At 54.1% G+C, this 27,199-nt stretch overlaps 2 protein-coding genes across 6 annotated transcripts; one reads left to right on the top strand and one right to left on the bottom strand.

Annotated features, from left to right (window-relative positions):
* The first annotated feature begins 1,970 nt into the window (after positions 1 to 1,970).
* Positions 1,971 to 23,611, top strand: ITGA7 (integrin subunit alpha 7). Of its 5 annotated transcripts, XM_064377184.1 has the most exons (26): positions 2,049 to 2,385; positions 6,600 to 6,727; positions 6,827 to 6,906; positions 8,426 to 8,681; positions 9,193 to 9,324; positions 9,588 to 9,707; positions 10,660 to 10,867; positions 10,995 to 11,188; positions 11,525 to 11,613; positions 11,736 to 11,863; positions 12,014 to 12,109; positions 12,276 to 12,337; positions 12,486 to 12,655; positions 13,071 to 13,220; positions 13,854 to 13,969; positions 14,839 to 15,031; positions 15,114 to 15,194; positions 15,287 to 15,366; positions 15,478 to 15,552; positions 15,669 to 15,771; positions 16,518 to 16,694; positions 16,861 to 16,992; positions 19,498 to 19,611; positions 20,186 to 20,284; positions 20,374 to 20,499; positions 22,898 to 23,611. In XM_064377184.1, the coding sequence occupies exons 1-26, from the start codon at positions 2,180 to 2,182 to the stop codon at positions 23,126 to 23,128; spliced, it is 3,546 nt and encodes a 1,181-aa protein (XP_064233254.1). In that variant the 5' UTR covers positions 2,049 to 2,179; the 3' UTR covers positions 23,129 to 23,611. The 5 variants fall into 5 exon arrangements, with proteins under 5 accessions (XP_012305809.2, XP_064233254.1, XP_012305810.2 ...); XM_012450386.2 differs by lacking the exon at positions 9,588 to 9,707 and having other exon boundaries at positions 1,971 to 2,385; XM_012450387.2 differs by lacking the exon at positions 9,193 to 9,324.
* On the bottom strand, positions 23,568 to 26,903 carry TMT1B (thiol methyltransferase 1B). Its single transcript, XM_012450389.3, has 2 exons — positions 26,277 to 26,903; positions 23,568 to 24,358 (listed from the first exon to the last, which is right to left on the bottom strand). The coding sequence occupies exons 1-2, from the start codon at positions 26,772 to 26,774 to the stop codon at positions 24,122 to 24,124; spliced, it is 735 nt and encodes a 244-aa protein (XP_012305812.2). The 5' UTR covers positions 26,775 to 26,903; the 3' UTR covers positions 23,568 to 24,121.
* Positions 26,904 to 27,199: the final 296 nt, after the last annotated feature.

The following is a 27,199-nucleotide window of genomic DNA, read 5'->3' as shown; positions in this document are numbered from 1 at the left end:
GGCTCTAAAGGCATTTGGAGCTGGGGTGGAGGCAGTAATCCCAGTTCTATCCCAGTTCTATCCTGATTTTGCTATTCTGCCTTCCCATATCAGTTCTCTACTGTCTGGGGCTCTAAGATATAAAAGGGATGGGGAGCACATGGTGAAAGTAGAATCCTCATGCCAGCCCTGCTGACAGCACATGTATTTCCTTATAGTACCTCTTTAGAGATGCTCTAGTGCTTTGGAGGGGATCTCCACAGGTGTAATATTGGAAAACGGAACCAAGTGCGGTGGCTCATGCCTGTAATCCCAGCACTCTGGGAGGCTAAGGTGGGCGGATCACGAGGTCAGGAGTTCGAGACCAGCCTGACCAACATGGTGAAACCCCGTCTCTATTAAAAAAAAAAAAAAGAAAAGAAATAAATCAAAAAAGGAGAATGGAGGGCCAGACTTCCAAGTGTCTGTTAACTTACCCAAGGCAAACACTATCCTAGGGCCAGCAGAGTGAGAACCTACTTTTTTTTTTTTTTCAAGTAAGTATAATCCTGAACAATGAAGTAGGAGAGATGAAGAGAACACAGGAAGAGGAATGCGGTAGGTCACACACTGGAACTTTTAAGAAAGGGAAGGAGAAGAGAAAATCATAAGAATATGATAGTGTTTGAAGGGTAGAGACAACATTAGAAACATTGAGAAATACTCTGAGAAAGATTCCAAGTGTGACAGAGACAAGAATGATGACAAAATAGAATTTGGGATGAGACAAAACCAGATAGTGAGAGAGAGAAGGGAAGATGGACAGATGTGTATTCACAAGACCAACACCAGTAAGCAGGAGGTGTAGGAAGGGGAAGTGGGAGCAAGAAAGGTTCCCATTATGCCAGATTATTTCCTGTCTCTCCTCCTGGCCCCATTTCTGTATCGGAGTTATAAATAGCAGAGAGTTGGAAGGTGTCCTCCCACCCCCTTCCTTCTGTCCCAGCCTGAGGGAAAGAGAGAGGAAGAGGGACAGCCATTGGGTCCCTGTGGAGATCCCGTCTCAGCTCCACCCAGGTCCTGCTGAGCCAGCCCAGGACTCTGCCCCTTCCATCTCCTCCCGTTTCACGGATAGGAAGTGTGCAGTCTTGGGAAGGGTCTAGTAGCTGGGGACACCCTTTACAAGCCTCTGCCTCTTGGGTCCAGTCTCTTTCATCTTTGCCTTCTTTGACACCCACTCCGCTCTCCACTGCTTAATTTACTCTTCCTGTAATCATCCCCAGTCGTTTTCTTTTCTCCCTTCATTCCATCCCTTGTCAACCAACCTCTTGCCCGTCTTTCTTCCTCTCCATTCCTTTCCTTTTTCCATTTCTCCATTTGCTCCCCATATCTCCCGAGTTTTTCTCACTCTTCCTGCCTCTGTCTTTTTCTCTGTTCCTTTGAATCCTGACGCTGTGGCTAGCACTGCTGTGGTCGTTGCCGGGCTGGGGGCGGGGTATGGGATAGGATAGGGGAGGGCAGCGGTCTGATCCCAACAGCAGAAGGAGTGCTCTACGTGACCAGGGGGAACGGGGAGCACGGAGAGCCACACCGGACCCAGGCCCAGGACCGCTCCTCTTTCATTTCCACTCTATCTGCAAATCTCTTTTCCCAGGTTGTCTTTCAGCGTCTTCCCACTTCTCATCTCTTACTCTCCTTCTTCTATTTAGGCCTCTCTCTTTCTATCGGTACTTCTCTCTCTCCGCATTCCTGGGCGCCGCCTCCACCACTCCCAGGCTGGGGATGGAGTTGGGGGAGAAGTGGAGGAGAGCGCCGTGTGGGGGCGGAGCCGGAGTCGGGGCTGGCCTTGGGGGGCGTGGTGGTCGGGAGTCAGCAAGGCCAGTTCCCACCCCAGCCACCAGCCTGGGCATCCTCTAGGCGACGCGCTTGGGTCTCCACCTGCCGCGGGAGAGAGGGGCGGGGCAGGGGGAGGGGCCTGGGCGGTGCCCCCGGGAGAGAAGGCGGGAGCCGGAGTGGACGCCCGAGCTGCGGCTGCTGTAGCTGTCCTAGTGGGTGCTGGGGCGGCGGACCGCGGGAGGGAGGGCTGGCGGGGCGAACAACTGGGAGACCTCAGAAAGACCAACGAGACTTCGGAGACCCGAGACGCGCCTGGGGGAACCTGGGGCTTGGGGCGTGCGAGAGTTCCCTTGCAATCGCTGGGAGCGCGCGCGGGGATCGTGCCATGGCCTGGGCTCGGAGCCGCGACCCTTGGGGGGCCTCCTGGATTTGCTACTTTTTTGGCTCCCTGCTCGTCGAACTGCTCTTCTCACGGGCTGTCGCCTTCAATCTGGACGTGATGGGTGCCTTGCGCAAGGAGGGCGAGCCAGGCAGCCTCTTCGGCTTCTCTGTGGCCCTGCACCGGCAGTTGCAGCCGCGACCCCAGAGCTGGTGAGTCACTGCACCCGCCCAGAGTCCCCACGTCCGAGCCACAGATCGACCCCCTCCCCACTCTGCGGGCCACTTCATTTCTCTGTTTTGCAGCTCCACCAACACCTAGACTGCCCACAGACATCTCACACCCCAACCTGGAGCCTTGCCTCATCTGCCTTGGGTCTGAAGCTGCACTCTCTGGCCGCGAGACCCAGCATTTTGCTTTAGGGATGAGTTGGAGAGCAAGGTTCTTGTCTTGGCAGCAAACCATCTTCTGGGCCTTTTCCCCTAACTTGCATCCTTGATCCAGTCCCAGGGCCTGTGGCTCTCCTGCTTCTTCCAAGGGCTGAATTCCGCAAGGAAGGGAGACTGTCTCTGCTTAGAACGGGAGGAGATGGAAAGGACACAGAGGTTGAGGGTGCCATGAGAGGGATGCAGGGCAAACTCCAGAAATAACTTTCTGCCAGAGCATTGCCATGGATGGAATGAGGGCAGCAGGGCACTGGAAGGTCAGGAGAGAGCTGCCACTTCAGTGGCTTAGGACCACGGGAAGACTGGGAGAGGGTCTGCAGGTCTGGCAGCCTGCAGTAGGTGGCTTGGTGACAGAGAGTGGCAGAAAACTGAGCCTCCAAAACTACTGGTAATAGTAGTAGCAGCAGCCGTAGCAGCAAGAGAGATCCAGGAGGGATGCTGGCCAGGCTGCTCCCCTTCCTCCTCCTTAGGAAATTTCCAACTACTGGAATCTCGCAGTAGGGAAATGCCAGGAGGAGTAAGGGGTGGAGGACAATTCTAATTCTTTCTAATCAGTTCAGAACCCATGGGAGATGGATATACTTTTGTGTGGGTCCTGTGGCTGGTCATGCTGCCTGCATCCTTGGCTCTTGCTACATGTCCGACTGTAAAAGAAGAGGCCAGAGGTGAAGAAAGCTTCTCACAGGTTCCTGCTAGGGGGCTTTTCTTTCTTCAACTGGTGCCTAAGCCACACTAAGTATCCATTACTGGGATCAATGCTGTCCACTGGGACTGTCTTCTCCCGTACTATTGGTCTGGAGGCAGGGGGCAGGGACAAGAGCTCATTTCTCCTCACTTGCTCAGGGAGTGGGCGCCTAGCTCTAATCTTTCTTCTTCCATTATCCCTATCATCTGGTAGCAATGTCGGGGGTCCCCAAAACATTGGGAGAGGTAGAAAGCAACAGACTTCACCTCCTCTCCTGTCTGCCATCTGCTTCCTCATTCACATTTGCTCCCTCCCTCCCTTCTTCCTCCATCTGCCAGAGTTCCAGGACTAGAGGCCTTTTTAGGACATGCTGAACTCCCTAAGCTATTTCCAGGCAAATTCTAGGTTATTTTTAATAGCTTGGTCTCTTGTCGTTTCCCCCTCCTCTCTGAAGGTGGCCCCTGATTCTGCCTCCCAGAGCCTAGCTGGGGGCATTCCCAGAGGGCGTGACTGTCTCACTCTGCTTTTGCTCCAGCAGGGGGTGCTCTGCTGCCGGGGGGAGGGCATGTGAGAGGCCAGGCACCTGCTTAGTCCCTAGCTTTTGAGTTGCAGGTCACCTGCCTTAGCACTCACTGATGAAAAGAACTTCTGGTCTGCTTTGATGGCTTTCAGTCTTGCTCTGGGATGCAACTTTGAGGTCTAACCTTTGCTGTGTGGTTCCAGCCTCATTTATTTCCTTCAATTGTAAAATGGATATAAACAGTAGTATTACTATATAGGGTTGTTGTGCGGATTAAGACTTCTTAATGTATGTTAAATGCTTAGAATAGTGCATAGCCCACAGTGAGTGCTGTGAAAGTGTTAGTAGTACTGCTATTCTTGTATTGTGATTCACAGAGCGCCTTACAGAGATCCTGGATGCAAACGTTTGGCTAGAGGGCCTTCCCGGCTGAGCCAGCCTTCCAGGCCAAGCATCCTCCCCAGAGGGCCACCCAGATTGAGAGGGGCTAAAGAGGGGCTGGACTTGGGCTGGGGCCCTGGAGTGTGTGGAGAATCGAGAAGTGCAGTGGTTGTGGGCTACTCCTTTGTTTTCACTTATCTAAGCTCCCAGGGGGTCCCTCTGCCCCTAGCTGCCAATATATATTTTTTCTCTCTGCAGTGGCTGCACTGTGGCTGTCCAGAAGCCTGGGGTGTCTAGGGCTCATGGCATGAAGCCAGGAAGGAGTGTGTGTGTGGCTGGACCGGAGGTGGAGGGACTAGAGAGGCTGTGGGTGGATGCTCTTGTTCCACTAGGGATCAGCTGGCCTCTTCTCTACCAAGACTGGACTGGGCATATCTATGCACTCAGCTTCTTTCCTCCATATGGGCCCCTCCTCTCCTTGCTACTTTTGGCTTCCAGAGGAGATGTGCGCATAGAACAAAGTTAGCTTCTCTGGGTGCTTAGCTATGCACTGACCAGCTGTGACACTGGGTATCTCTATGAGTCCACAAAATCTGTGTGTTCAGTACACATCCTGCCACTCCCTTTGGGGCAAGCACAAAGATGAAAAGACAGCCCGATCCTCAGAGAGATGGCCACCTCTATGTCTGGAGGTTGGGGGCACTGCTGACTTGCCTGAAGCTTGCCATTCATTTGCACAGGGCCGTATCACTTCGTTTCCTTTTCTGCCCAGGCTACCCACATCTCCCCTCTTTCTTCTTCCTTTTCTGGGGTGGTCTCAGTGTTCTAGAGACAGGTCAGTCATTGGGCGGAGTGACAAAGTGTTGGAGTTAGGCCGATGTGGATTTGAATTCCAGCATCACTGTTTAATGTCTTTGAGTGAGTTTCCTCATCTGAAAGACAAGAAAAGAATCCTTATCTCATAGGACTGTTGTGAAGATTAAATAACATAATGCATGTGACTTGCCTGTCCTGGTGCTTGGCACATACGTGGACAGTGACGAATGTGAGTTTCTCATATCCCTGGTGTCTAGCCTCGGACCTGACCTCATAGTAGGTGCTGAATAAATATGATTCCTTTGTCCCATCAGTGCCTGACACAGGACTTGGCATGTGACAGACTCTCAATAAGTAGTTGAATGCCCTTCTCTGCTACTCCCTCTACCCCTTCTCTGTCTTGACAGTGGCTCTGACAAGGGATGGCAGCTGCTAAGAGATGAGGAGGAGTTGTGGGAAGGAAGAATGGTTCTCTGCCGTCCCCCTCCTCCCCATCAGACCTGGCACAGTGCCCCACAGATGCCTGTCTGTAATATTGCCTAACACGGTTTTGGGCCTTGCCCCCCAGGAAGGGAGATGGAGGAGAAGAGTGTGGGAGAGAGGCCTTGAGCTTTGTCCCGCTGCCACTTTTGAGTCTCTCCTTCTGCAAAGAGAGGACCCGTGGAGCCAGCTGGGTGTCAGTCATCTCACCTCACCCCGCCTTCACTCCTGGCCTGGGGATTCAGCCCCAGGGGACCCAGGCAGCCTCCATTCCCAGCACAGTGCTCCCCTGGGGAAGCCGCCTTGGCTGTGATCATGGAAAATTGTCCTGCCAAGAAAGTTGTAGCTGGGAAAGAGGCCGAGGGGGAGGCAGGAGAGAAGGCTGGGTGGGGGTGAGGGTGGAAGGGAAGGAGAAATCATGGATGTGGGGAGGAGAAGGAAGGATGGGGAAGGGAATTCAGGATGTGGAGAAGAGAATGGGTAGAATTGGAGGCAGAATGAGAAACTTGTCCCTACCTCTGTGCCAGCCGGAGTGGCTGATTGAATCCTGGGCTGGCACAATTTCTTGGAGGTAGGGTTTTTGCTGGGACCCTGATGAGGGGGCAGTGCGTCCATATCTAGCCTCTTGCCTGGCCTCTGAAACTGGTCCCTGAGGCACACTCTGGTGCCAGTCTGGGCCCCTGTTACTTTTGCTCCCAGCATTCTTGGCATTTCTGGCTGACTTTCAACTGGACTGGGTTGGGGAGCAGGGCAGAGCTTGGGGATGGGGCCAAGGAGGGGGTAGGGAAGGCCTACTCAGGAACAGGTGCTGGGAACAGGCGGTTCTTTCAAACTAGCAGGCCTGGCTGTCGAGTTAGCTTGTGCGTGTGTATATATATCTACTGTGCATGTTGGTCCCTCATCCAGATAGTGTGTACATGCAACGTGATGACCAAGTATATTAATTTGTCCTTGCCAGGGTTTGTGAAAACCCTTTTGCCCCTTCTCTTTAGTCTTTTAACACTCTCTTTAGTACTGAGGGGTTGAGCCTGGGCAGCTCTAAGGAGGTTGGATCGTTCTGCCCTCTAACTCCTGTTCCTGCCTTTGCACCATTTGCAGGCTGCTGGTGGGTGCTCCCCAGGCCCTGGCTCTTCCTGGGCAGCAGGCGAATCGCACTGGTGGCCTCTTTGCTTGTCCCTTGAGCCTGGAGGAGACTGACTGCTACAGAGTGGACATCGACCAGGGAGGTGTGGCCCTGCATGAACGGATTGGGGGCAGCATGTGATGTGGGAGGAGAGGACTTGGGCTCTTCTTCCCTCCCCTAATTCCCAGTGTCCTGCCTCCAGCTGATGTGCAAAAGGAAAGCAAGGAGAACCAGTGGTTGGGAGTCAGTGTTCGGAGCCAGGGGCCTGGGGGCAAGATTGTTGTGAGTACTACTCATGACTGAATGCAAGGATGGTGTGTGTGTGTGTGTGTGTGTGTGTGTGTGTGTGTGTGTGTTTATGGTGTGTGCATATGCACAGCTGTGCTTAGACAACACAAGTTAGGAACATGGTATGATTCCAAGTACACCAGGGAGATATAAAAAGATGTGAGACATGGTCCTTGTCCTTATAAATGTAAACGTCTGTCCATTCATCCATCCATTCATTTGTCAACCTCAATAAGAGAACCTTTTAAGCATCAGGCATTGTACTAGTTACTCAGAGAGGATGTATAAACACAGGGGAAAGCCTGGGCCATGCCCAATGGCTATGGGGATTCTCATTCTCTCTCTCTTTACTTTTTTTTCCTGTGTCTCTCTGTTTCTCTCTCTCTGTATCTTTCAGTAACATGCATAGACACACAATTACCAATACAGGTCACTATGGGGCAGAATCTGGTTAATGTTAGGTGAGTGGTCTAGTCTCCAGTCTATAAAAGTCCAAAGGAGGAGTGGAGAGAAAAGACTTCTGCAGATGGGGGGATTTGAGCCAGGCTTTTAACAATAGATAATACCGAGCCTGCGCCGTCTCTACAAAAGATAAAAACAAATTAGCCAGTCATGGTGGTGTATGCCTGTAATCCCAGCTACACAGGAGGCTGAGGTGGGAGGATCACTTGAGCCCTGGAGGCTACAGTGAGCCATGATTGTGTCACTACACTCCAGCTTGGCTGGGTAACAGAGTGAGACCTTGCCTCAAAAAAAAAAAAAAAAAAAAAAAAAGTAATACTTGGAGAGTGAAGAGGAAAGGAAATTCTTTGCAGATGAGGTGGTGACACAAAGGTCTCGGGATGCCGGGTGCGGTGGTTTGTGCCTGTAGTCCCAGCACTTTGAGAGGCTGAGGTGGGTGGATCACCTGAGGTCAGGAGTTCAAGACCAGCCTGACCAACATGGAGAGACTTTGTCTCTACTAAAAGTACAAAAAATTAACTGGGTATGGTGGCAAATACCTGTAATCCCAGCTACTCAGAAGGCTGAGGCAGGAGAATTGCTTGAACCTGGGAGGCGGAGGTTGTGGTGAGTTGAAATCGTGCCATTGTACTCCAGCCTGGGCAACAAGAGCAACTCTCCGTCTCAAACAACAACAACAACAAAGGCCCGGGGATGGGGCCAAGCTTGGCATTCTCGAGGACTGTGATATGATTGGGGAGACACACATCCTATGTGGTGGCTTAGTAGTGTCTTTTGGCTCCAGGCAGAATGTGGAACGAGGACATCTCCATTTGAGGGCAAGAAGTGGGTGCAGACAGGATGCTGGGTTATGTATGGACCTGTGTAACACTGGCAGGGTAATGGTGCTTGAGTGGTGCAGGCATAGGGGTGTGTGTGTGCGTGTGTGTGTGTTTGTGTGCGTGTGAGCACACACATATCAGTATCTGCCAAACCGCTGTATGTGGGCAGCATGCTTCAAGCAGGTCCCTGGCCCACAGATTGAAACGATCCCCATCCCTTCCTCCCCCAGACCTGTGCACACCGATATGAGGCGCGGCAACGAGTGGACCAGATCCTGGAGACACGGGATATGATTGGTCGCTGCTTTGTGCTAAGCCAGGACCTGGCCATCCGGGATGAGTTGGATGGTGGGGAATGGAAGTTCTGTGAGGGGCGCCCCCAAGGCCATGAACAATTTGGGTTCTGCCAGCAGGGCACAGCTGCCGCCTTCTCCCCTGATAGCCACTACCTCCTCTTTGGGGCCCCAGGAACCTATAATTGGAAGGGTGAGTCACTCCTTGGGGAGGGGAGAAGGGACCAAACCCTCCTCTCACCTCAGAGACAGGGCTGGGGACAGCACATGGCCAAGCATGACCAGGTGTGCACTGCTGTCTGGCCCCAGGGCACTGCCATGCCTTCCACCCCATTGAGCTAGTGCACACGCGAATGTTGGGGGGGATACTGCCTTTCCCTTGCATGGCCAAATGTTTCTCAACATGCTGGCATGAGCCCCAAGTGCACACTGGGCCCGCAGCTGGGGCCTGCATGCTCCAACACACTAGCCCACACCTCATCACTGCCATTACCGTCTCCGCACGCTGCTGCTGGCTGAGCTGACACTCGGTGAGTGTGATGCCACGACTGGGGGACCCCAGGAAGCCTGGGTTGGGGAGGGGGTGGAGAGAGGGCTGGAAAGAAGAGGAGGGGCTTCCCCGTGTGCGCCTGTCTAACTCAGTGTCCGGCCTGAGGGGTGCCGCCTGTGCCCTGCCTCTGGCACTAATAGGACTGTCCTTGCAGGCACAGCCAGGGTGGAGCTCTGTGCACAGGGCTCAGCGGACCTGGCACACCTGGACGACGGGCCCTACGAGGCGGGGGGTGAGAAGCAGCAGGACCCCCGCCTCATCCCGGTCCCTGCCAACAGCTACTTTGGTAGGGACCCCTCCCCGGCCCAGAGCCGCTCTAATCCTCTGCTCCTCTCTCTTGTCCTCCCTCTCCATGCTCCCGTCCTTCTGTCTCCGTTTCTGTCTCTCACCCTGTCTGTCTTTCTGTCTGGCTGTGATCTCTCTGGTCTCTTTTCTCTCTCTACTTCTTCTTCTTTCACCTTTTTCTGGCCTTTCTGTGGCTCTGTCTCCCTACTCTGTGGCCCCTTCTCTGGATGTCCCCTCCCTGGTGTCTCCCCCCACCCCCCACAGGGTTGCTTTTTGTGACCAACATTGATAGCTCAGACCCCGACCAGCTGGTGTATAAAACTTTGGACCCTGCTGACCGGCTCCCAGGACCAGCCGGAGACTTGGCCCTGAATAGCTACTTAGGTTTGTAAGCTCCCACCTCCTGGACTCTAGGGTCGTGGCCCAGCCTCCCCTCCTTCCCCAGGGAACTCGACCTCTGCTGCCTTATAATCTCCTCCTCCCCAACACACACCCAGGGAGCCACACATTGGGCCCAAATTGCAGAGAAGAGCTGGGTCCAGTGACCAGGCCTAAGAAGAGGAGGCCCCGAGGGTGATGGCCTCTGGGGCTGTGAGCCAGGGGTCTCCATAGAGGAAGATCCAGGTGGAGTGAGAGGGCCAGGGCTGAGGATATCCTGGGAAGGACAGTCCTGCCTTCTAGGGGGACTTTCCCTGAGGGATGGATGGTGGGCACATACTGAAGAAAGGGCTAGTGTTGTTGGTAAGTCCCTCTCATTTTCTCATCTGCATCCCTCTGCAGAGGAGGAGGAAACCAGGCCTGGGAGATGTTTGGGTGAAGCAGGCTCTCTCTCACTCCCTCTTGCCTCCCCCTCATCCATGTGAAGACTTCCCCTCCCTGCCCGGATGAGGCAGTCGGGGGAAAGAGGTGCACTGGGTGGGACTGGGGCTTGAGAGGGACTGGTCCTCTCCTCTAGCTCCCTGGGTGTGGGCAGGGTGGGGCCACTGTGCTCATCCTCCTGCCTGGGCTCCTGGCTTTCTCAGCTATCACCTTTCTCTCTCCTGCCCCGTCCCTGAGGCTGACCTCACTGCACTTTTAGTGCCAAGCTTGTCTCTGGGCCTGATGGGTGTGGGGAGCTGACAGGCCCTGTCGGGAGGAAGAGCTATCCAGCTGTGGTGCTGATGACTTGGGGGGAACCTATCTTTCTGCTCTTAACTTGGGGGAGGGGGCAGGGGCCAGGGAAACTGTGACTAGGCTTTTAGCCTGTGGGGAGGGAGCAGGGGCCAGGGGAGCTGTGACACACCCCAGCTTCTGAGGCTTGGGGTGAAGACTCAGGGGTAAGTCACCCTTCCCCCAGGTTTCTCTATCGACTCGGGGAAAGGTCTGGTGCGTGCAGAAGAGCTGAGCTTTGTGGCTGGGGCTCCCCGTGCCAACCACAAGGGTGCCGTGGTCATCCTGCGCAAGGACAGCGCCAGTCGCCTGGTGCCAGAGGCTATGCTGTCTGGGGAGCGCCTGACCTCCGGCTTCGGCTACTCGCTGGCTGTGGCTGACCTCAACAGTGATGGGTGAGTGGGTGCAGGGCCGTGCCACCTGAGGGAGGCTGGGTCCAGGAGGTATGAGTGGCCTTTGGCACCTCCTGCTGGCTCCTCTGGCCAGGGAAGACCCACACTGAATATTTCCCTCTCTCCATAGCTGGCCAGACCTGATAGTGGGTGCCCCCTACTTCTTTGAGCGCCAAGAAGAGCTGGGGGGTGCTGTGTATGTGTACTTGAACCAAGGGGGCCACTGGACCGAAATCTCCCCGCTTCGGCTCTGCGGCTCCCCTGACTCCATGTTCGGGATCAGCCTGGCTGTCCTGGGGGACCTCAACCAAGATGGCTTTCCAGGTGTGACTGGGGAGGGAGGGGCCCGAGGAGGAATGGGGGAGCCCCTCAGAGGTCAGGGCGTGGTCCTCTGAGGACCCAGGGAGAGAGGGTCCCTGGGCTTACGTCTGAGCTTTACCATTTCCCAGCTTTCTGACCTTGGCAAGTTACCTAACCTTTCTGCGTTAGTAATATCTGCGGGGAGCGGCCAAGAGGATTGAAGATGATGTTTATAGAGTGCCTGGGATTTTGTAGCCTTCCAATTAATAGAAAACAGACCTGAGTGACTCGGGAGAGCTGAGGCCTGGACCTTGTCCGTACTCCCGGCCAGCGTGACTGCCTTTTCCTTGTGCCCTACAGATATTGCAGTGGGCGCCCCCTTTGATGGGGACGGGAAAGTCTTCATCTACCATGGGAGCAGCCTGGGCGTTGTCGCCAAACCTTCACAGGTGAAGGGAGTCGCTGGGATGAGGGAGTGGGTGTGTGGGTGGAATCAGGGCAGCAGAGGCATCAGGGGAGGCAGAGGCCTGCGGGAGGTGGGACTGGGGGAGGCTGACAGCCGGTTCTCTAGGTGCTGGAGGGCGAGGCTGTGGGCATCAAGAGCTTCGGCTACTCCCTGTCAGGCAATTTGGATATGGATGGGAACCAATACCCCGACCTGCTGGTGGGCTCCCTGGCTGACACCGCCGTGCTCTTCAGGTGAGTCCCCCGGCGCCTTCTCCCTCCCTGAGGCCGTGAGCCCCTCCCTGTGACTCTGACCCCCACCCCAGGGCCAAATCTGATGCTTAAGAGTGTGTTTCCCAGTCTCACGTTCTCATGTTTCTTGTGCCTTTGACTCCCCAATCCCAGGGCCAGACCCGTCCTCCATGTCTCCCATGAGGTCTCTATTGCTCCTCGAAGCATCGACCTGGAGCAGCCCAACTGTGCCGGCGGCCACTCGGTCTGGTGAGGCGGGATCAGGGGGCATCTGGACCCTGCCCTCCCCTTGATCCCTTTATCTCCGCAGTTTGGGGCTGGGGTGGGGCTGTGACAGGGTGTGACAGATGGGTGGGGGTGGGGGCCTTGGCCCATCAGCCTCGTTTGGCTCAGGAGCCACCCTTTGCCCCCGCAGTGTGGACCTAAGGGTCTGTTTCAGCTACATTGCAGTCCCCAGCAGCTACAACCCTACTGTGGGTGAGTGCGACTCCCCTCCTGCGGCTCACCCTTTTGGGTTTCCTGGAGAGGGGGCTCACTTCAAAGTGGAGAGAAGAGCACCCTGGGGATGGGGTCAGCTGGAGCAGCTACCCGGCTCAGCGGCTCCTTCTCTCCCAACACACCTCAGCCCTGGATTACGTGTTAGACGGGGACACAGACCGGAGGCTCCGGGGCCAGGTTCCCCGTGTGACCTTCCTGAGCCGTAGCCCAGATGAACCCAAGCACCAGGCCTCGGGCACCGTGTGGCTGAAGCACCAGCATGACCGAGTCTGTGGAGACGCCATGTTCCAGCTCCAGGTGGACACTGACCCCTTGGCTTCTGAGGGTCATTGTCATGGCACCATCTCTTTTCCGTGACTCCTCTTAGCTGCTTCTTCCTGAGCACACACGTGCCTTTCTCTAAGACCTAGACACGTGGGAAACCTGTCTTCTGAGCTCACTTCCTCCTCACCTGCTGCCCCCTCCTGTCATTTCTGCACTCCCTGGAGGAGGAGATGGCAGCTTTTATCTGGTCCTCAAAGCCCTGAATCCTGGGTTTCCCCTCTTCCCTACCCATCTTTCTCCCTCCTCCTTGCTCAGTTCTCCAACTCTCTCCTCCATCTCCCTAAGCTTCCTTCTAAGTTTCAGAATTGGTCCTACGTGTGGCCGGGGCACTGAGCAGGGCTGAGTCCTGGGGACTGTTCCAGTGAGGAACGGCCCTTCTTCTTCCTAGGAAAACATCAAAGACAAGCTTCGGGCCATTGTAGTGACCTTGTCCTACAGTCTGCAGACCCCTCGGCTCCGGCGACAGGCTCCTGGCCAGGGGCTGCCCCCAGTGGCCCCCATCCTCAATGCCCACCAGCCCAGCACCCAGCGGGCAGAGGTGAGCATGGGTTCTGGTTTGGCCCAGGAGGAGGAGTGGGGAGGGCAAAGATCATGGTCCCTCCCCAGTGACACCCATTGATAGCTCACAGAGCTCCTTTACCTTTGCTACTCTGGTAATTCCTCATATCTCTAGGTGCCCAAATGACCATGTGTTCCTAGTCAAGGGGACAGAGCTCCTTTGCTCCATGTAGTCAGTCTGGGGCTCAGGTTGATGGGATTCTGTCATCTTCAAATGTGGCCTCCAAGCCCTTGAAGTCACTTTCATCCCATTCAACTGGAAGGGGGGACATGAAGCCCCTTACATGGCTTTTATGGCTGGCCCAGAAGTGGTGCCCTTGCCTTCTCTTTGTGTTCTAAATCTGGACCTCAGTTACACGCACGTGAGCTGGGGCAGTGTGGCCAGCTCTTGACTTGCTGCTAGTCTCTACCATGGCATGGTATGCTCCCATTGTTTTACTCCTCTCCAGAGGAGAGGGCGTAGCTCAGGATCACACGGCTAGTAAGCAGCAGATCTGAGAGTGGAGCACAGGTTGTTTAATCCTGTGATCCTCTAACCCACCGTATGCCATGGTGACAGGTTTGCCCCGGCCTCACCCCCTAGGAATGCCCCTTATCTAATGCCTCTCCCCAGATCCACTTCCTGAAGCAAGGCTGTGGTGAAGACAAGATCTGCCAGAGCAATCTGCAGCTGGTCCGTGCCCGCTTCTGTGCCCGGGTCAGCGACACGGAATTCCAGCCTCTGCCCATGTGAGGGGGGCGGAGAGTGGAGGGAGAGGGGTGTGGGTGGGCCAGAGTTCAAGGAATGAGAGAAAACCCCCTCAGGAGGACAAGTCAGAGGAAGGGGCCTAGCTGGCAGAGAGGGCAGAAGGTGGAAGAGGACCTGCCGATGACTTAGGAGACTGAGCTGAGGGGCCGGGCGCAGTGGCTCACGCCTGTAATCCCAGCACTTTGGGAGGCCAAGGCGGGTGGGTCACCCAAGGCCAGGAGTTCAAGACATCCAGTCTGATCAACACGGTGAAACCCCATCTCTACTAAAAATATAAAAATTAGCTGGGCGTGGTGGTGCATGGCTGTAATCCCAGCTACTTGGGAGGCTGAGGCAGGAGAATCACTTGAACCTGGGAGGCAGAGGTTGCTGTGAGCCAAGATTGTGCCACTGCACTCCAGCCTGGGCAAGAAGAATAAGACTCCGTCTTAAAAAAAAAAATAAAAAGGCTGAGATGAGTGTCAGTGATGGGGTGCGGGGGCTCCCATGGCAAGGAATAGCAATCCTTCACAGTACACTAATCATATGCAGTCTACATACATCTCATTGGTTAGTCTTCAGACCTCTATGAGGTAGGAATTATTAGTCTCGTTTTATAGATGGAGAACTGAGGCCTAGAGAGGTTAAGTTACTTGCCCAAGGAAAATAATGCTGGAACTGAGATGAGAATGGAGGTCCCCTGACTCCCAGTTGTGTGTACAGAGGCTTGAGGCTTGGACGGGTGTGATGGGGACCTGGAGTGGGAGGAGAGGCTCAGGGAGTGAAGGCAGGTGCTGGGGGAGCTGGCCGGGAGGGGCAGTGGTTGGGGGAGGTGTTCAGAACTTATCGGGAGTGGGGTCTGACTCTCCAGGGATGCAGACGGAACAACAGCCCTGTTTGCACTGAGTGGGCAGCCGGTCATTGGCCTGGAGCTGATGATCACCAACCTGCCATCGGACCCAGCCCAACCCCAGGCTGATGGGGATGATGCCCATGAAGCCCAGCTCCTGGTCATGCTTCCTGCCTCACTGCACTACTCAGGAGTCCGGGCCCTGGACCCTGCGGTGAGGACTTGGGGGCAGGATGGGGTGGGGTCTTGAGGGGCTCCAGTCACCCAAACTGATCTCGCCTTCTCTCCCATTCCAGGAGAAGCCACTCTGCCTGTCCAATGAGAATGCCTCCCATGTCGAGTGTGAGCTGGGGAACCCCATGAAGAGAGGGGCCCAGGTTGGCATATCTGCCCTTATCCCTGTGTGAGTGGTCCCTCTGTAAGCCTGTAGACCACCTCTGACTCAAATCTCTTCTCACCCTTGGCCTAGGTCGCCTTCTACCTCATCTTTAGCACCTCAGGGATCAGCATTGAGACCACGGAACTGGAGGTGAAGCTGCTGTTGGCCACGTAAGCCTGGCGGGGCCAGAGGGTGAGGTGGGGGCAGTCATATTGGCCTCATCTGACCCCTTGGGAGGTGCCTGTGCCTGATGTCCACACTTGCCCTTGCCCACTCTCCAGGATCAGTGAGCAGGAGCTGCATCTAGTCTCTGCACGAGCCCGTGTCTTCATTGAGCTGCCACTGTCCATTGCAGGGTGAGCCTGGCCCAAGAGGGAGGGGACATTTCCACTTTCAAACCCTGTCCAGGGCCCTGCCTCTATTCAGCCAGGCCTCAGACCTTCTCATCCCTGTTCTGACCTCTCCATGCCAGGATGGCCATTCCCCAGCAACTCTTCTTCTCTGGAGTGGTGAGGGGTGAGAGCGCCATGCAGTCTGAGCGGGATGTGGGCAGCAAGGTCAAGTATGAGGTCACGGTAAGTGTCAGGGGCCAGGCCCCTCGATGGTCGCGTGAGGCCCCTCGATGGTCGCCTTTGGCCCCTTGGCACAGCGGAGAGGCTGAGCCGTGTCGTGTCCCCAGGGCTGGGACTGTTTTACCATGTGGCAGCATGCTGGTCTAGCGAGTTTGAGGCCTCTGCCCTGCATCTGGACCTTGGCTGTGGGTGGATGTTTCTGCTGGGGCCTCACTTGACCATTTCCTGGTCGTTCTATCTGGCTGTCTCACCTGCTGGTCTGGTAGGCCATGAGAGTCCAGGAAAGCTTCTCCGCTGTGGGCCTCAGCTGGGGGAGGGGAACATGGGGCTGGGGTTAATGTCTCTTCCTAGAACTCTGCCTTTGCTTGACTGAGGCTTCTCCTCACACCTTCCAGGGACACTTCCAGGTTTTCCTGGATTTGGTTGGTGGAGAGAATAGTGCCTGGTGGGGTCTAGGATCCCAAGTCTTTGTTGAAATTGTTTCCAGAGGGCCTTCCTTTCAGCCCTTGTTCCTTCCATCTCTGTGGATTTAAGATCCCCTTGAAAACCAAGTTTCTTGGCTGGGCGCAGTGGCTCATTCCTGTAATCATAGCACTATAGGAGGCCAAGGTGGCGGGACTGTTTGAGCCCAGGAGTTAGAGACTGGCCTGGGCAACATAGCCAGATCCTGTCTCTACAAAAATTGAAAAACAAAACAAAACAAAAAAAACAACTGAGGTCCCTCCTCTCATACTCTCCTTTTCCCACAGGTCTCCAACCAAGGCCAGTCACTCAAAACCCTGGGCTCTGCCTTCCTCAACATCATGTGGCCCCATGAGATCGCCAATGGGAAGTGGCTGCTGTACCCAATGCGGGTGGAGCTGGAGGGCGGTCAGGGGCCTGGGCAGAAAGGGCTTTGCTCTCCCAGGCCCAACATCCTCCACCTGGTGAGGCTTAGGTGGGGGTGGGGTTACATGTTGGGAGGGATGTCATGGTGGGGGCAGGGGAGTGAGTGTGGTGATGGGCCAGGAGGAAGGTGGTGGGGAGGAGATTTGATCTCAGGACTGCTGTGATTGGAGGGACACTCACTGGCACCCCCTCTTCCATGTCCAGGATGTGGACAGTAGGGATAGGAGGCGGCGGGAGCTGGAGCCGCCTGAGCAACAGGAGCCTGGTGAGCAGCAGGAGCCCAGCATGTCCTGGTGGCCAGTGTCCTCTGCTGAGAAGAAGAAAAACATCACCCTGGTGAGGGCAGGCTAGACTCGGTGCAGCCAGAATGGGGGTGTGCGGTGTGGGGCACAGAGCTCCAGGGTGCTATGTGTCCAGGGAGGGTAGCCTGTTGAGATACATGATGATCAAACACCCGGGGCAAGTTGATCAGATGGTTCCCGTCACAACTCATGGGAGGGGGCGCCTGGGAGGCAGTTGCTGACATTGCAGAGCCCCTTCTTGCCCAGCCCCTGCAAGTGCTCACTCCAGAGCAGGTCACTCCACCTGAAGCCAGTTAGCCAAGCAGTCGATTTACCTCATGTTTATATAAAGCATTATATTGTATAGGTGATGGGATGGGGTTAGCCCATCCTCACACTGTGAGGTCTGTTTGTTGTTCTTTTGAACTCTTATAAGATAAAAAAGTCAATTTGTATAAGGACACATGCTCAATTTTTACAATATTAAAAACACTAAGTTATTTTTTGTTGTTGTTGAGACGGAGTCTCACTCTGTCACCCAGGCTGGAGTGCAGTGGCATGATCTCAGCTCACTGCAACCTCTGCCTGCCGGGTTCAAGCAATTCTCCTTCCTCGGCCTCCTGAGTAGCTGGGACTACAGGAGTATACCACCACGCCCGGTTAATTTTTGTATTTTTAGTAGAGACAAGGTTTCACTGTGTTGGCCAGCCTAGCTGGTCTCGAACTCCTGACCTTAAGTGATCTTCCTCCCTCCACCTCCCAAAATGCTTGGATTACAGGTGTGAGCCATGTGCTCAGCAAAAACAATAAATTCTAAAAGTTCTAATAATTAAGACGACAGTAAATTGTATATGATTCATTGTCTATCCCTTTTAAGCAGCTTTGCTTTCCCTTTTTCTGCTTGTTTCGCGGAGTTGTGTTGTTTAGGTGATGGTATTGAGCGGATCCGCACCTACTCTGTGACCCTCCCTGCTAGGATGGGGCTGGCAGTGAGAATGTGGTGGGGACGCAGATTAGGAGGGTCTTTGGTCTGATTGTAAGGAGGTGGAGGTAAACCCCAGGTAGAGCCAAGGAGACCCTTTGCAGGGGAATGTCAGCAGCTGCTGCAGTCCCCACTCTGGGCCCTCAGCTCCCCTGGGAACATGACAGGAGGCTCCCCTGGGAACATGACCTGAGGTGAACCAAAGAACACCAGGGGCGGTAGGAAACTGTGTTGTGGCTGCTGTTCTGTTACATGGATAGTCCTCCCTTCTCCATGTGACCGATTTCCTCTGAGAGGCCTCCTTTTTAAATGGGAACTTTGAAATAGAGTCTTGTTTTAATGTTAAAATTTATTTATTTATTTAAATGACAAAATTATATTTATCATGTATAACATGATATTTTGAACTATGTATATACTGTGGAATGGCTGTATTGAGCATTATGCATTGAGCTGTATGCATCACCTCGCATATTTATTTTTGTGGTAAGAACACTTAAAATCTATTCTCTTAGTGATTTTCAAGAATACAATATGTTGTTATTAACTAGAGTCCCCATGCTGGGCAACAGATCTCCTGAATAGATCTCTCTTCCTTCTAGCTGAAACTTTGTACCTTTCGACCACCATCTCCTCCATCTCCCCAACCACCCCCACCCCCGACCCTGGCCCTGGGTAACAACCATTCTACTCTCTGCTTCTATGAGTTCAACTTTCAGATTCCACATATAAGTGAGATAATGCAGTATTTATCTTTCTGAGTCTGGCTTAGTTTGCTTAACATAATGTCTAAAGTAGATTGTTTTACAAAAGAGGCAGAAGGCCTTGCTTTTAGATAGTTTGGCTAAGGATTCTTGAATGGCTCAAAAGTGGCAAAATGAAAGGTAACTCAAAGAATTCAGACACTGTTAAAGACGTTCTTCTGTGTCTGGATTGTGGTGTGATGAATATAACATAACTTACAGGCCAATGGGTCATGAAGTGGTGATTGGGCCAAATGGATTTGGGTCAGTCCTGGACAGAACGGAGCCTGAGTCCCCTGTCCCCCAGGAGCTTCTGAGGCAGCCTCCTCCTCCTTCAAGGAGTTTGGGTTTAGGGCAGGGGTGTGGCTTTGCCAAATATGGACCTTCAAATATTTGCTCCACTGCTCACTAGCTTTGCTAGCGCGTGACCTGAGGTGGGTCGCTTCGCTTCCTTGGGCCTCCTCAGTTTCCTCCTTTGAAAAATGAGATGATAATCATGTGTACCTTGCAGGACTGTTGAGAAGCTTAAATGAGATAAGTGCCTGACAATAGTAGGTGCTCAGTAAATGGGACTGTCATTGGGTAACATAAGCATCAGTTGGGAAGCTACTCTGCCTGTGTTGTCAAGAGATTCCCCTTCATGCTGCCCCCGCCCCATGCATTTCAAAGCCAAATAGCTCAGATTTGGGGTAGGCAGCTATTTTGGACCATAAGATTAGTTTGAGAAGACCTCCTGGAGGAGGGAAGTTCAAAGTCAAGTAAGGAAAGTGGGAGAGATGGCAGGCTCAGCGGGGTGGAGCTGAGTGGCTTAGACCCCATCTGTCCTTATCTCCAGGACTGTGCCCGGGGCACGGCCAACTGTGTGGTGTTCAGCTGCCCACTCTACAGCTTCGACCGAGCGGCTGTGCTGAGTGTTTGGGGCCGTCTCTGGAACAGCACCTTTCTGGAGGTGAGGATACCACTGGGGCTCCAGTCTGTATTTCTTCTTCCCCCAAAGCCCCTCCACACCTCACTTCTCCTCCTCCCTCCTCACTGTCCAAATGCAGCATCCTTTTTATCTTTTTTTTTTTTTTTTTTTTTTTGAGGCAGTCTTGCTCTGTACCCCAGGCTGGAGTATAGTGGCATGTTCTCAGCTCACTGCAATATCTGCCTCCCAGGTTCATATCTGCCTCCCGGGTTTGAGAGATTCTTCTGCCTCAGCCTCCCGAGTAGCTGGGATTACAGGCAGTTGCCACCACACCCAGCTAATTTTTATATTTTTCATAGAAATGGGGTTTTGCCAAGTTGGCCAGGCTGGTCTCAAACTCCTGACCTCAAGTGATCCACCTGCCTTGACCTACCAAAGTGCTGGGATTACAGGTGTGAGCTACTATGCCCAGCCCAAATGCAGCATACTCTTAACTGAAACCAGGCAGAAACATCCTCTGTGTTGGGCACAATTCCATTTATAATTTCAGAAGGTAACAGGAAAGGAGGGAGTCATGGGACATTTAGGAGAAGAGTCTCCTTCCCTGTTCCTTTAGGAGTACTCAGCTGTGAAGTCCCTGGAAGTGATTGTCCGAGCCAACATCACAGTGAAGTCCTCCATAAAGAATCTGATGCTCCGAGATGCCTCCACAGTGGTGAGCTGCAGGGCTGGGGGATGGGTGGGGAGCACTCTCTTCTTTCCTGCTCCCTCCATCTCTTGCTCCATTGACCCCTTGCTCCCCAGATCCCGGTGATGGTATATTTGGACCCAGTGGCTGTGGTGGCAGAAGGAGTGCCCTGGTGGGTTATCCTCCTGGCTGTACTTGCCGGGCTGCTGGTGCTGGCACTGCTGGTGCTGCTCCTGTGGAAGGTGAGACCTAGGGGAGGGTGGGGCTGATGGGGGTGGACTTCCTGGTTGGGTGGGCAGCCTTTTGTACTGTGGTTCTCTCACCTACCCACTCATGTATTCAGCAAATCTGCCCTGAATACTTACCCTGCATGTCTCAGGAACTCTATTAGTCCCTGGATGTTTCAAAGATAAATCAGATGCAGGCTTGGCTGTGGTGGCTCATGCCTGTAATCCTAGCACTTTCGGAGGTCAAGGCGGGTGGATCGCTTGAGGCCAGGAGTTTGAGACCAGCCTGGCCAACATGGTGAAAACTCATCTCTACTAAAAATACAAAATTAGCCAGGCATGGTGGCACACACCTGTAGACCCAGCTACTTGGGAGGCTGAGGCAGGAGAACTGATTGAACCGGAAAGCGGGAGTTGCAGTAAGTTGAGATGGCACCATTGCACTCCAGCCTGGGTGACAGACAGAGACTCCATCTGAAAACAAACAAACAAAAAACCCCAAAAACAAACCCCCACAAAAAACCCAAAAACAGCAAAAAAAGAAATCAGATGCTGATCTCGTTCTCAGGGATTTTACAGTCTGGCGGGGCGGGAGTGGTGAGCCTGTAGTCAAGGACGAGGCAGAAAGTGTTGAGTTGAGAAAATGCAGTGGGAGTTTAGAGGGAAAAAAGCTTGAGAGGAGGTGGCACTGGAAGCAGTCCTTAGAGGAGGGTGGGGTAGTCGGGTTAGGATGTAAGGAGATGAGGTGGGTGGGGTCCAGCCGGACCATGGTAGGCAAAGTCACGGAGGCAGAGAAGTGTGGTCTGCCTTAACTAGAATGTGGCAGTGAGAACCGGAAAGGTAACAGTGGCTAAGAAGGCCGACAAGCATGGAGAACGGCCTCCAGGGAACCGCCCTTAGGGTGGAACTTGGAGCTTCCACATACCAGGCTCTGCAGGGAAGCATTCTTGTATGCACAGAGCTGTATACAGAATCACACTGGCATCCAGGGCTCCACATAAAAGTACACACATGCACACATCAGTACATACATCACTGGGGGTCACATGCTGAGCCATCTGCCACATCTGGGGCTGTGTTCAGAACCATGCGTGTCCTTGGGGCTCTGGAGAACTGCCCCTGCCTATACCTGCTCCTTGGGACGAATCACAGACTGAGCATACCCTTTGGCAAGTGTGAGTCATCAGTAGACCAGGGTCTGGAGTGGCATCTAAGCTGTTGGGAACCTGCCCAGTCTTAGGGGAGATTGATGCCTCTGTAAAACTGGTCCCAGGATGCTTGCTCCCTGCTCCTATGGAAGGGAGATAGAACAGAGATGGGGGCTCCCATCCTTCCTCAATCTTCCCATCCTCTGCCTCCTCTGCCCTGCTTCTCCCTCGACATCCCAGTGTGGCTTCTTCCATCGGAGCAGCCAGCGCTCACCTTTTCCCACCAACTATCACCGGGCCTGTCTGGCTGTGCAGCCTTCGGCTGTGGAAGTTGGGGGTCCAGGGACTGTGGGGTAACTGTTGTGTGTGTGCATGTGTATATGTGTGTGTGGATATGTATGTATGTGACTATAAGGAGAATTCCCAGCATTCAGGGGACCGGGAATGTTGAGGGTGAAAGATGAGATTGCATGAGAGTGACGTGAGGTGAGAGGTTACTAGAAGGGTGCGGATATAAGGGTAAGTCTACATAGCCTGAGGCGTGCACAAAGGGTTGGTGGGCTCATGGAGTGTGAGCATGTGGGAGTGTGGGGAGGTCCCATGCATGCTTTTTCTATGGGCATGAGTGTGCGAGGAGATGAATGTGTAAGGAGGTGCTATGCAGTCTGAGCATGTAGGAGTCCTGGGCCTCTGAGTGTGAGTGTGCAAGGGGCACAATCCCAGCCTGGTGTGTAGGGGCCAGCATAGTCCTGATTTAGGGTGAGGCTAGACTACTGTATTGATGGACAAGAGGGGGGTGCTGTAAGGGGCATGCTGCCCAACGTCTAAGTACACGGGGTGCATGTTTACGAGGCTTGAGAGGGATCATTCCAGAGGTGCAGGGCTCTAGGAAGCCACTTTCTTCCTCAGATCTCGTTTGTGTTCTGGGGGACACTACTGGGTCTCTTAAGAAGCTAGAGTGGGTGGAAATCTTGTCAGGTCCTGATGCTCCACCCTCAAACCTCTCTTTCAGGGGCCAAGGGAGATGCCCTTGGTTCTGTCTCTTGGACCCCCTCCTGGTCTCTGTCTTGCTGTGAATGAGAACCCGGGGACCCAGCACTGATGGGATCACTGTGGGCACTGCCCACTGCATTTGATGCTGTTCAGTCTGTCTCCTTTCTGCCACAGCAGGGATGGTGAGGGCGAGGAGCTGCGCTGCGCTAGGCGTCTGCTCCAGGGACTGCAGCTCTTCAGGCTCCTCACGGTCAGGTCTGGTGTCCTTACAGATGGGATTCTTCAAACGGGCGAAGCACCCCGAGGCCACCGTGCCCCAGTACCATGCAGTGAAGATTCCTCGGGAAGACCGACAGCAGTTCAAGGAGGAGAAGACGGGCACTATCCTTAGGAACAACTGGGGCAGCCCCCGGCGGGAGGGCCCGGATGCACACCCCATCCTGGCTGCTGACGGGCACCCCGAGCTGGGCCCTGATGGGCATCCAGGGCCAGGCACCGCCTAGGTTCCTGTGTCCCAGCCTGGCTTGTGGCTCCCCTCCGCCCCTTCCCCAGAGATGGCATCTTGGGATGAAGAGGGTAGAGTGGGCTGCTGGTGTCGCATCAAGATTTGGCAGGATCTGCTTCCTCAGGGGCACAGACTGCTCCCACCCACAGGAACTCCTCCACCCAGCTTCCCCTTAGAGTGCTGTGAGATGAGGGCAGGTAAATCAGGGATAGGGCCATGGGATAAGGTGAGAAGGGCAGGGGTGTCCTGATGCAGAGGTTGGGAGAAGGAATCCTAATCCCTCCCTCCCCCATTCACCCTGTAGAACAGGACCCCAAGGACCTGGCTCCCTAAGAAGTGCCTTAGCCTAGAGGGTCAGGGAGAAGGTTGTGTCACTGACTCAGGGGCTCCTCCCTCTCTAGTTTCTCCTCTCCTCTGACCTTAGTTTGCTACATCAGTCTAGTGGTTTCATCTATTTATTAAAAGGTATTTGAGAACAAAACCTCTGCCTCCTTAGACTCTTTCTCCCTCAACCTCAGCGTCTCCGATTCTCCTTGGTGCCCTCAGCTCGGGATGAAGGTGGTAGTGGGGAGAGAGGGTCGGGGGGCTTGGCAGGGATGTATGCACCATGACTTTTGTGACCAGTTCCTGTAGCCTCAGGAGGAGAGCAAGGGGAGCTTTACCATGGGAACAAAGGAAAGGGACAGGGAGCTGTCCTAGAGGACAGGTAGGCAAACGTCGGGAGACCAGTCCAGAAACTTGCAGTTAAGGATCCGAGCGTTTCCTCCCTGTAGTCAGGGTAGAAGTATAGCTTTTTCGCTGTGGAAGGAGGAATTGAAGTCAGAGATTGCCCTGGCAGAGGCTGGGGAGAGAGGGACTAGGAGGTCATATGGGAATGACTTCTCTCACTCTGCTAGGTCCCTCTCAGTGGAAGATAGATAGGTTGGTGGGTGGCTTGTTCTAACTGGAAGCTGGGGAGGGAGCAAATGAGTGCCTTGGGGCTTGGGAAAGGTTATTTCACAGCCTTTCCCATGATGTGGGGCCCAACAGGTAGCCACTTGAAGAGAGGGGGCTGTAGTTCCATTTGGACTTCGGAGAACCCGGCCTTCTCAAGATCCTTCCAGGTCTCTCTGGTGAGGCAGCAGCCGTCCCCAATGTGTTTCCACGTGGGCTCCACAATTTGCTGCCACGTGAGGGCCCAGCTTCCTTGTGGTTCCGCCACATGCTCCCAGAAAAAGAGCACACCTCCCTGGGAGGGAGGAGAGAGTTACCGTCGCTTGGCTACGTTCAGACCTTGCCCCCTATCGCCCTGATCAAATGGTCAAACTTCCTGGTGAAGTAGGAGCTGCTGGTCTGAGAGTTCATGGTCTGAGAGACAGCAAACTGTCATGCCCCTGACCTTTTCTTTCTTTCTTTTTTTATTTTTTTGAGATGGAGTCTCACTCTGTCACCCAGGCTGGAGTGCAGTGGCGCAATCTTGGCTCACTGCAACTTTTGCCTCCCTGGGTTAACCGATTCTTCTGCCTCAGCCTCCCAAGTAGCTGGGATTACAGGCACCTGCCACCACGCCCAGATAATTTTTTTTTTTTTTTTGTATTTTTAGTAGAGACAGGGTTTCACCATGTTGGCCAGGCTGGTCTTGAACCCCTGACCTTGTGATTCACCCACCTTGACCTTCGAAAGTGTTGAGATTACAAGCGTGAGCCATCGCACCTGGCTGCTGCCCCTGACCTTTTCTGTGTCCCCTGCTACCACCTTCAAAGTGCATGTAAAGAACCTCATAACTGAAGGGGATGGCTGGTGTGAGATCTTTAAAGGCTGATCAGAATAGCCAAGGGCACGCAGAAGGGGAAATTGAGAAACAGGAGTGGAGGGCTTATTCTTTTTTTTTTTTTTTTTTGAGGCAGAGTCTCAGTCTATTGCCCAGGCTGGAGTGCAATGGCATGATCTTGGCTCATTGCGACCCCCACCTCCCAGGTTCAAGTGATTCTCCTGCCTCAGCCTCCCAAAGAGCTAGGATTACAGGCATGAGCCACCATACCCAGCTAACTTTTGTATTTTTCAGTAGAGACAGGGTTTCAGCATGTTGGCCAGGCTTGTCTCTAACTCCTGGCCTCAACAGATCTGCCTGCCTCGGCCTCCCAAAGTGCTGGGATTACAGGTGTGAGCCACCTTGCCCAGCTGGGCTCAATGTATTCTGAAACACACGCACCAACCTCTCTTAGGAGACCCAGCTGCATACACAAACTGCTTCCTGGACATCACTGTGAATATTCCAGGGAAACTTCAGGCCCAACTCTTGACTGAAGCTGGGGTTCCTCAAGCTCCTTGCCTCACTAGACTCTCCCGAGGTGATCACAAACCTGGTAAGTCCAAAACTTTCTTCCGTCTCAGCAAATGGCACTTTAATCGGCTCTCCCCTCAGCTGTTTGTACTAGAAACCCAGAAACCATTATGGACGTTCTCGCCACAGTCTCATGGATTCTACTCTACTTACCCTACTATCTTTCTTTTTCATTTTTTTTTTCCAGCTTATAAAGTCCTATCACCTACTGTCTTTATCTAGAACACTCTTTCATCTTCCCCTACCCCATCCACACTCTGCTTAATCCCTCAGATCTCATTTTTTTTTTTTTTTGAGACAGGGTCTCACTCTGTGGCCCAGGCTGGAGTGCGGTGGCACAATCACAGCTCACTGTAACTTTGAACTTGGGCTCAAGAGATCCTCCCACCTCAGGTTCCTGAGTAGCTAGGACTACAGGCTTGCACCACCATGCCTGGCTAGTTTTTGTATTTTTTTGTAGAGATGGCGTCTCACTATGTTTCCTTGGCTGGTCTGGAACTCCTGGGCTCAAGCCATCCTCCTGCTTCAGCCTCCCAATCACAGATCTCGATTTAAATATCAGTCCCTTAGGTGTGCTCCCCGCTCCCCTCCCTGTCCCACGGTGGTAGGTGATTTCTCCTGTTGCTTTCACAACACCCTATTGTGCTCGTCGTGGCACTGATCATGTCTCCTATTCACCAGCAGGTAGGGTGGATGGGGTGTCTACTGTGCTGCTTACTACCTCCGATGCTTCATCCTGGGGGCTGAACCCTGGGGGCTGAACCCTGGGGCGGCTGAGCTGCGTTTGCCTGCCCCGCACCCATCCCCTTCCCACGCTGCTCACCGGCCTCAGTACTCTTTGGACCTCCTGCAGGACCTTCCTTGGGCTCTGCACAGAGCACAGCACCAGGGTGCAGACCACCACATCCATGGAGCCATCAGCCAGCTGCCTCATGTCCTCTCCAGGAGCCACCACGAACCGCTCGTATTGGAGGTGCCTGTTCTCAGCCATGCTCTTTGTCAGGAACTTCTCAAAGTGGGGATTTGGGTCCAGGCAGGTGACCCTGCAGCCCGCCGGGTAGAACTGAAAGTTGGCGCCGGTGCCACAGCCCAGCTCCAGCAGGGCCACTTTCCCAGAGGCCCCCATGAGCCCCTTGATCTGGCTGAAGAGCTCCCGTTTCTTGCTCTCCATCTTGCGGTTGCTCTGGCGGGTCAGCACGGCCATCAAGTAGGGGAAGTAGGTTTTGCACAGGGGCTGCCAGCAGCCCAGCAGAGCCATGAGGTGCAGGGGCAGGGTGAGAAGCAGCACCAGCAGCTGCAGGAGCGGGACCAGGATGTCCATGGCCGACCAGCTCTGAGCGGTGCTGCCGCTGGGGCACTGGCCTTTTCCCTGCTCGGCCTCAGCAGGCACTGGCGTCCCCTCCCGCTGTGATGGGACTTTGCTCCTTGTCTCCTACTTGGCAATTTCATCTTTGCCAGGGTTGAGTGGGTGTATGAAATTCCTCCAGAGGGTGCAGGCCCCGCAGCCCCACAGGCTCTTTAACGACTTTTATGTGGGCGGAGGGACAGGTGGTGCGCATATTCCTGAGTTCTGGGGCACCGTGCCCAGCTGAAGGGGGGCGGGGTTGCTGAGTCATCTCAGAGGGGAGTGGGAAGGGGTAAGGGGATATGTTTCAGATCACAGACTCATGGCCGGGCACGTGGAGGCTGGCGGGGCGCTGTGGGGTGGGTAGTGGCAATGCTGGGGACAGAGCTGACTCATGGGAC

The sequence above is a fragment of the Aotus nancymaae genome, unplaced genomic scaffold, assembly GCF_030222135.1.
Source record: "Aotus nancymaae isolate 86718 unplaced genomic scaffold, 86718_ANA_hifiasm-v0.15.2.pri h1tg000016l, whole genome shotgun sequence".
Classification (NCBI taxonomy): Eukaryota; Metazoa; Chordata; class Mammalia; order Primates; family Aotidae; genus Aotus; species Aotus nancymaae.
This window is presented reverse-complemented; position numbering and strand designations above follow the sequence as displayed.

Bases quoted from the DNA above. Each gene is read 5' to 3' on its own strand.
- TMT1B (XM_012450389.3), bottom strand. From the start codon at position 26,774: ATGGACATCCTGGTCCCGCTCCTGCAGCTGCTGGTGCTGCTTCTCACC. The intron at 24,359-26,276 runs GTGAGCAGCGTG...CCTCCCTCCCAG, and splicing joins TCCAAAGAGTACTGAGGCCG to GGAGGTGTGCTCTTTTTCTG.
- ITGA7 (XM_064377184.1), top strand. From the start codon at position 2,180: ATGGCCTGGGCTCGGAGCCGCGACCCTTGGGGGGCCTCCTGGATTTGC. The intron at 11,864-12,013 runs GTGAGTCCCCCG...CCCCAATCCCAG, and splicing joins GACACCGCCGTGCTCTTCAG to GGCCAGACCCGTCCTCCATG. The intron at 15,367-15,477 runs GTAAGCCTGGCG...CCCACTCTCCAG, and splicing joins GTGAAGCTGCTGTTGGCCAC to GATCAGTGAGCAGGAGCTGC.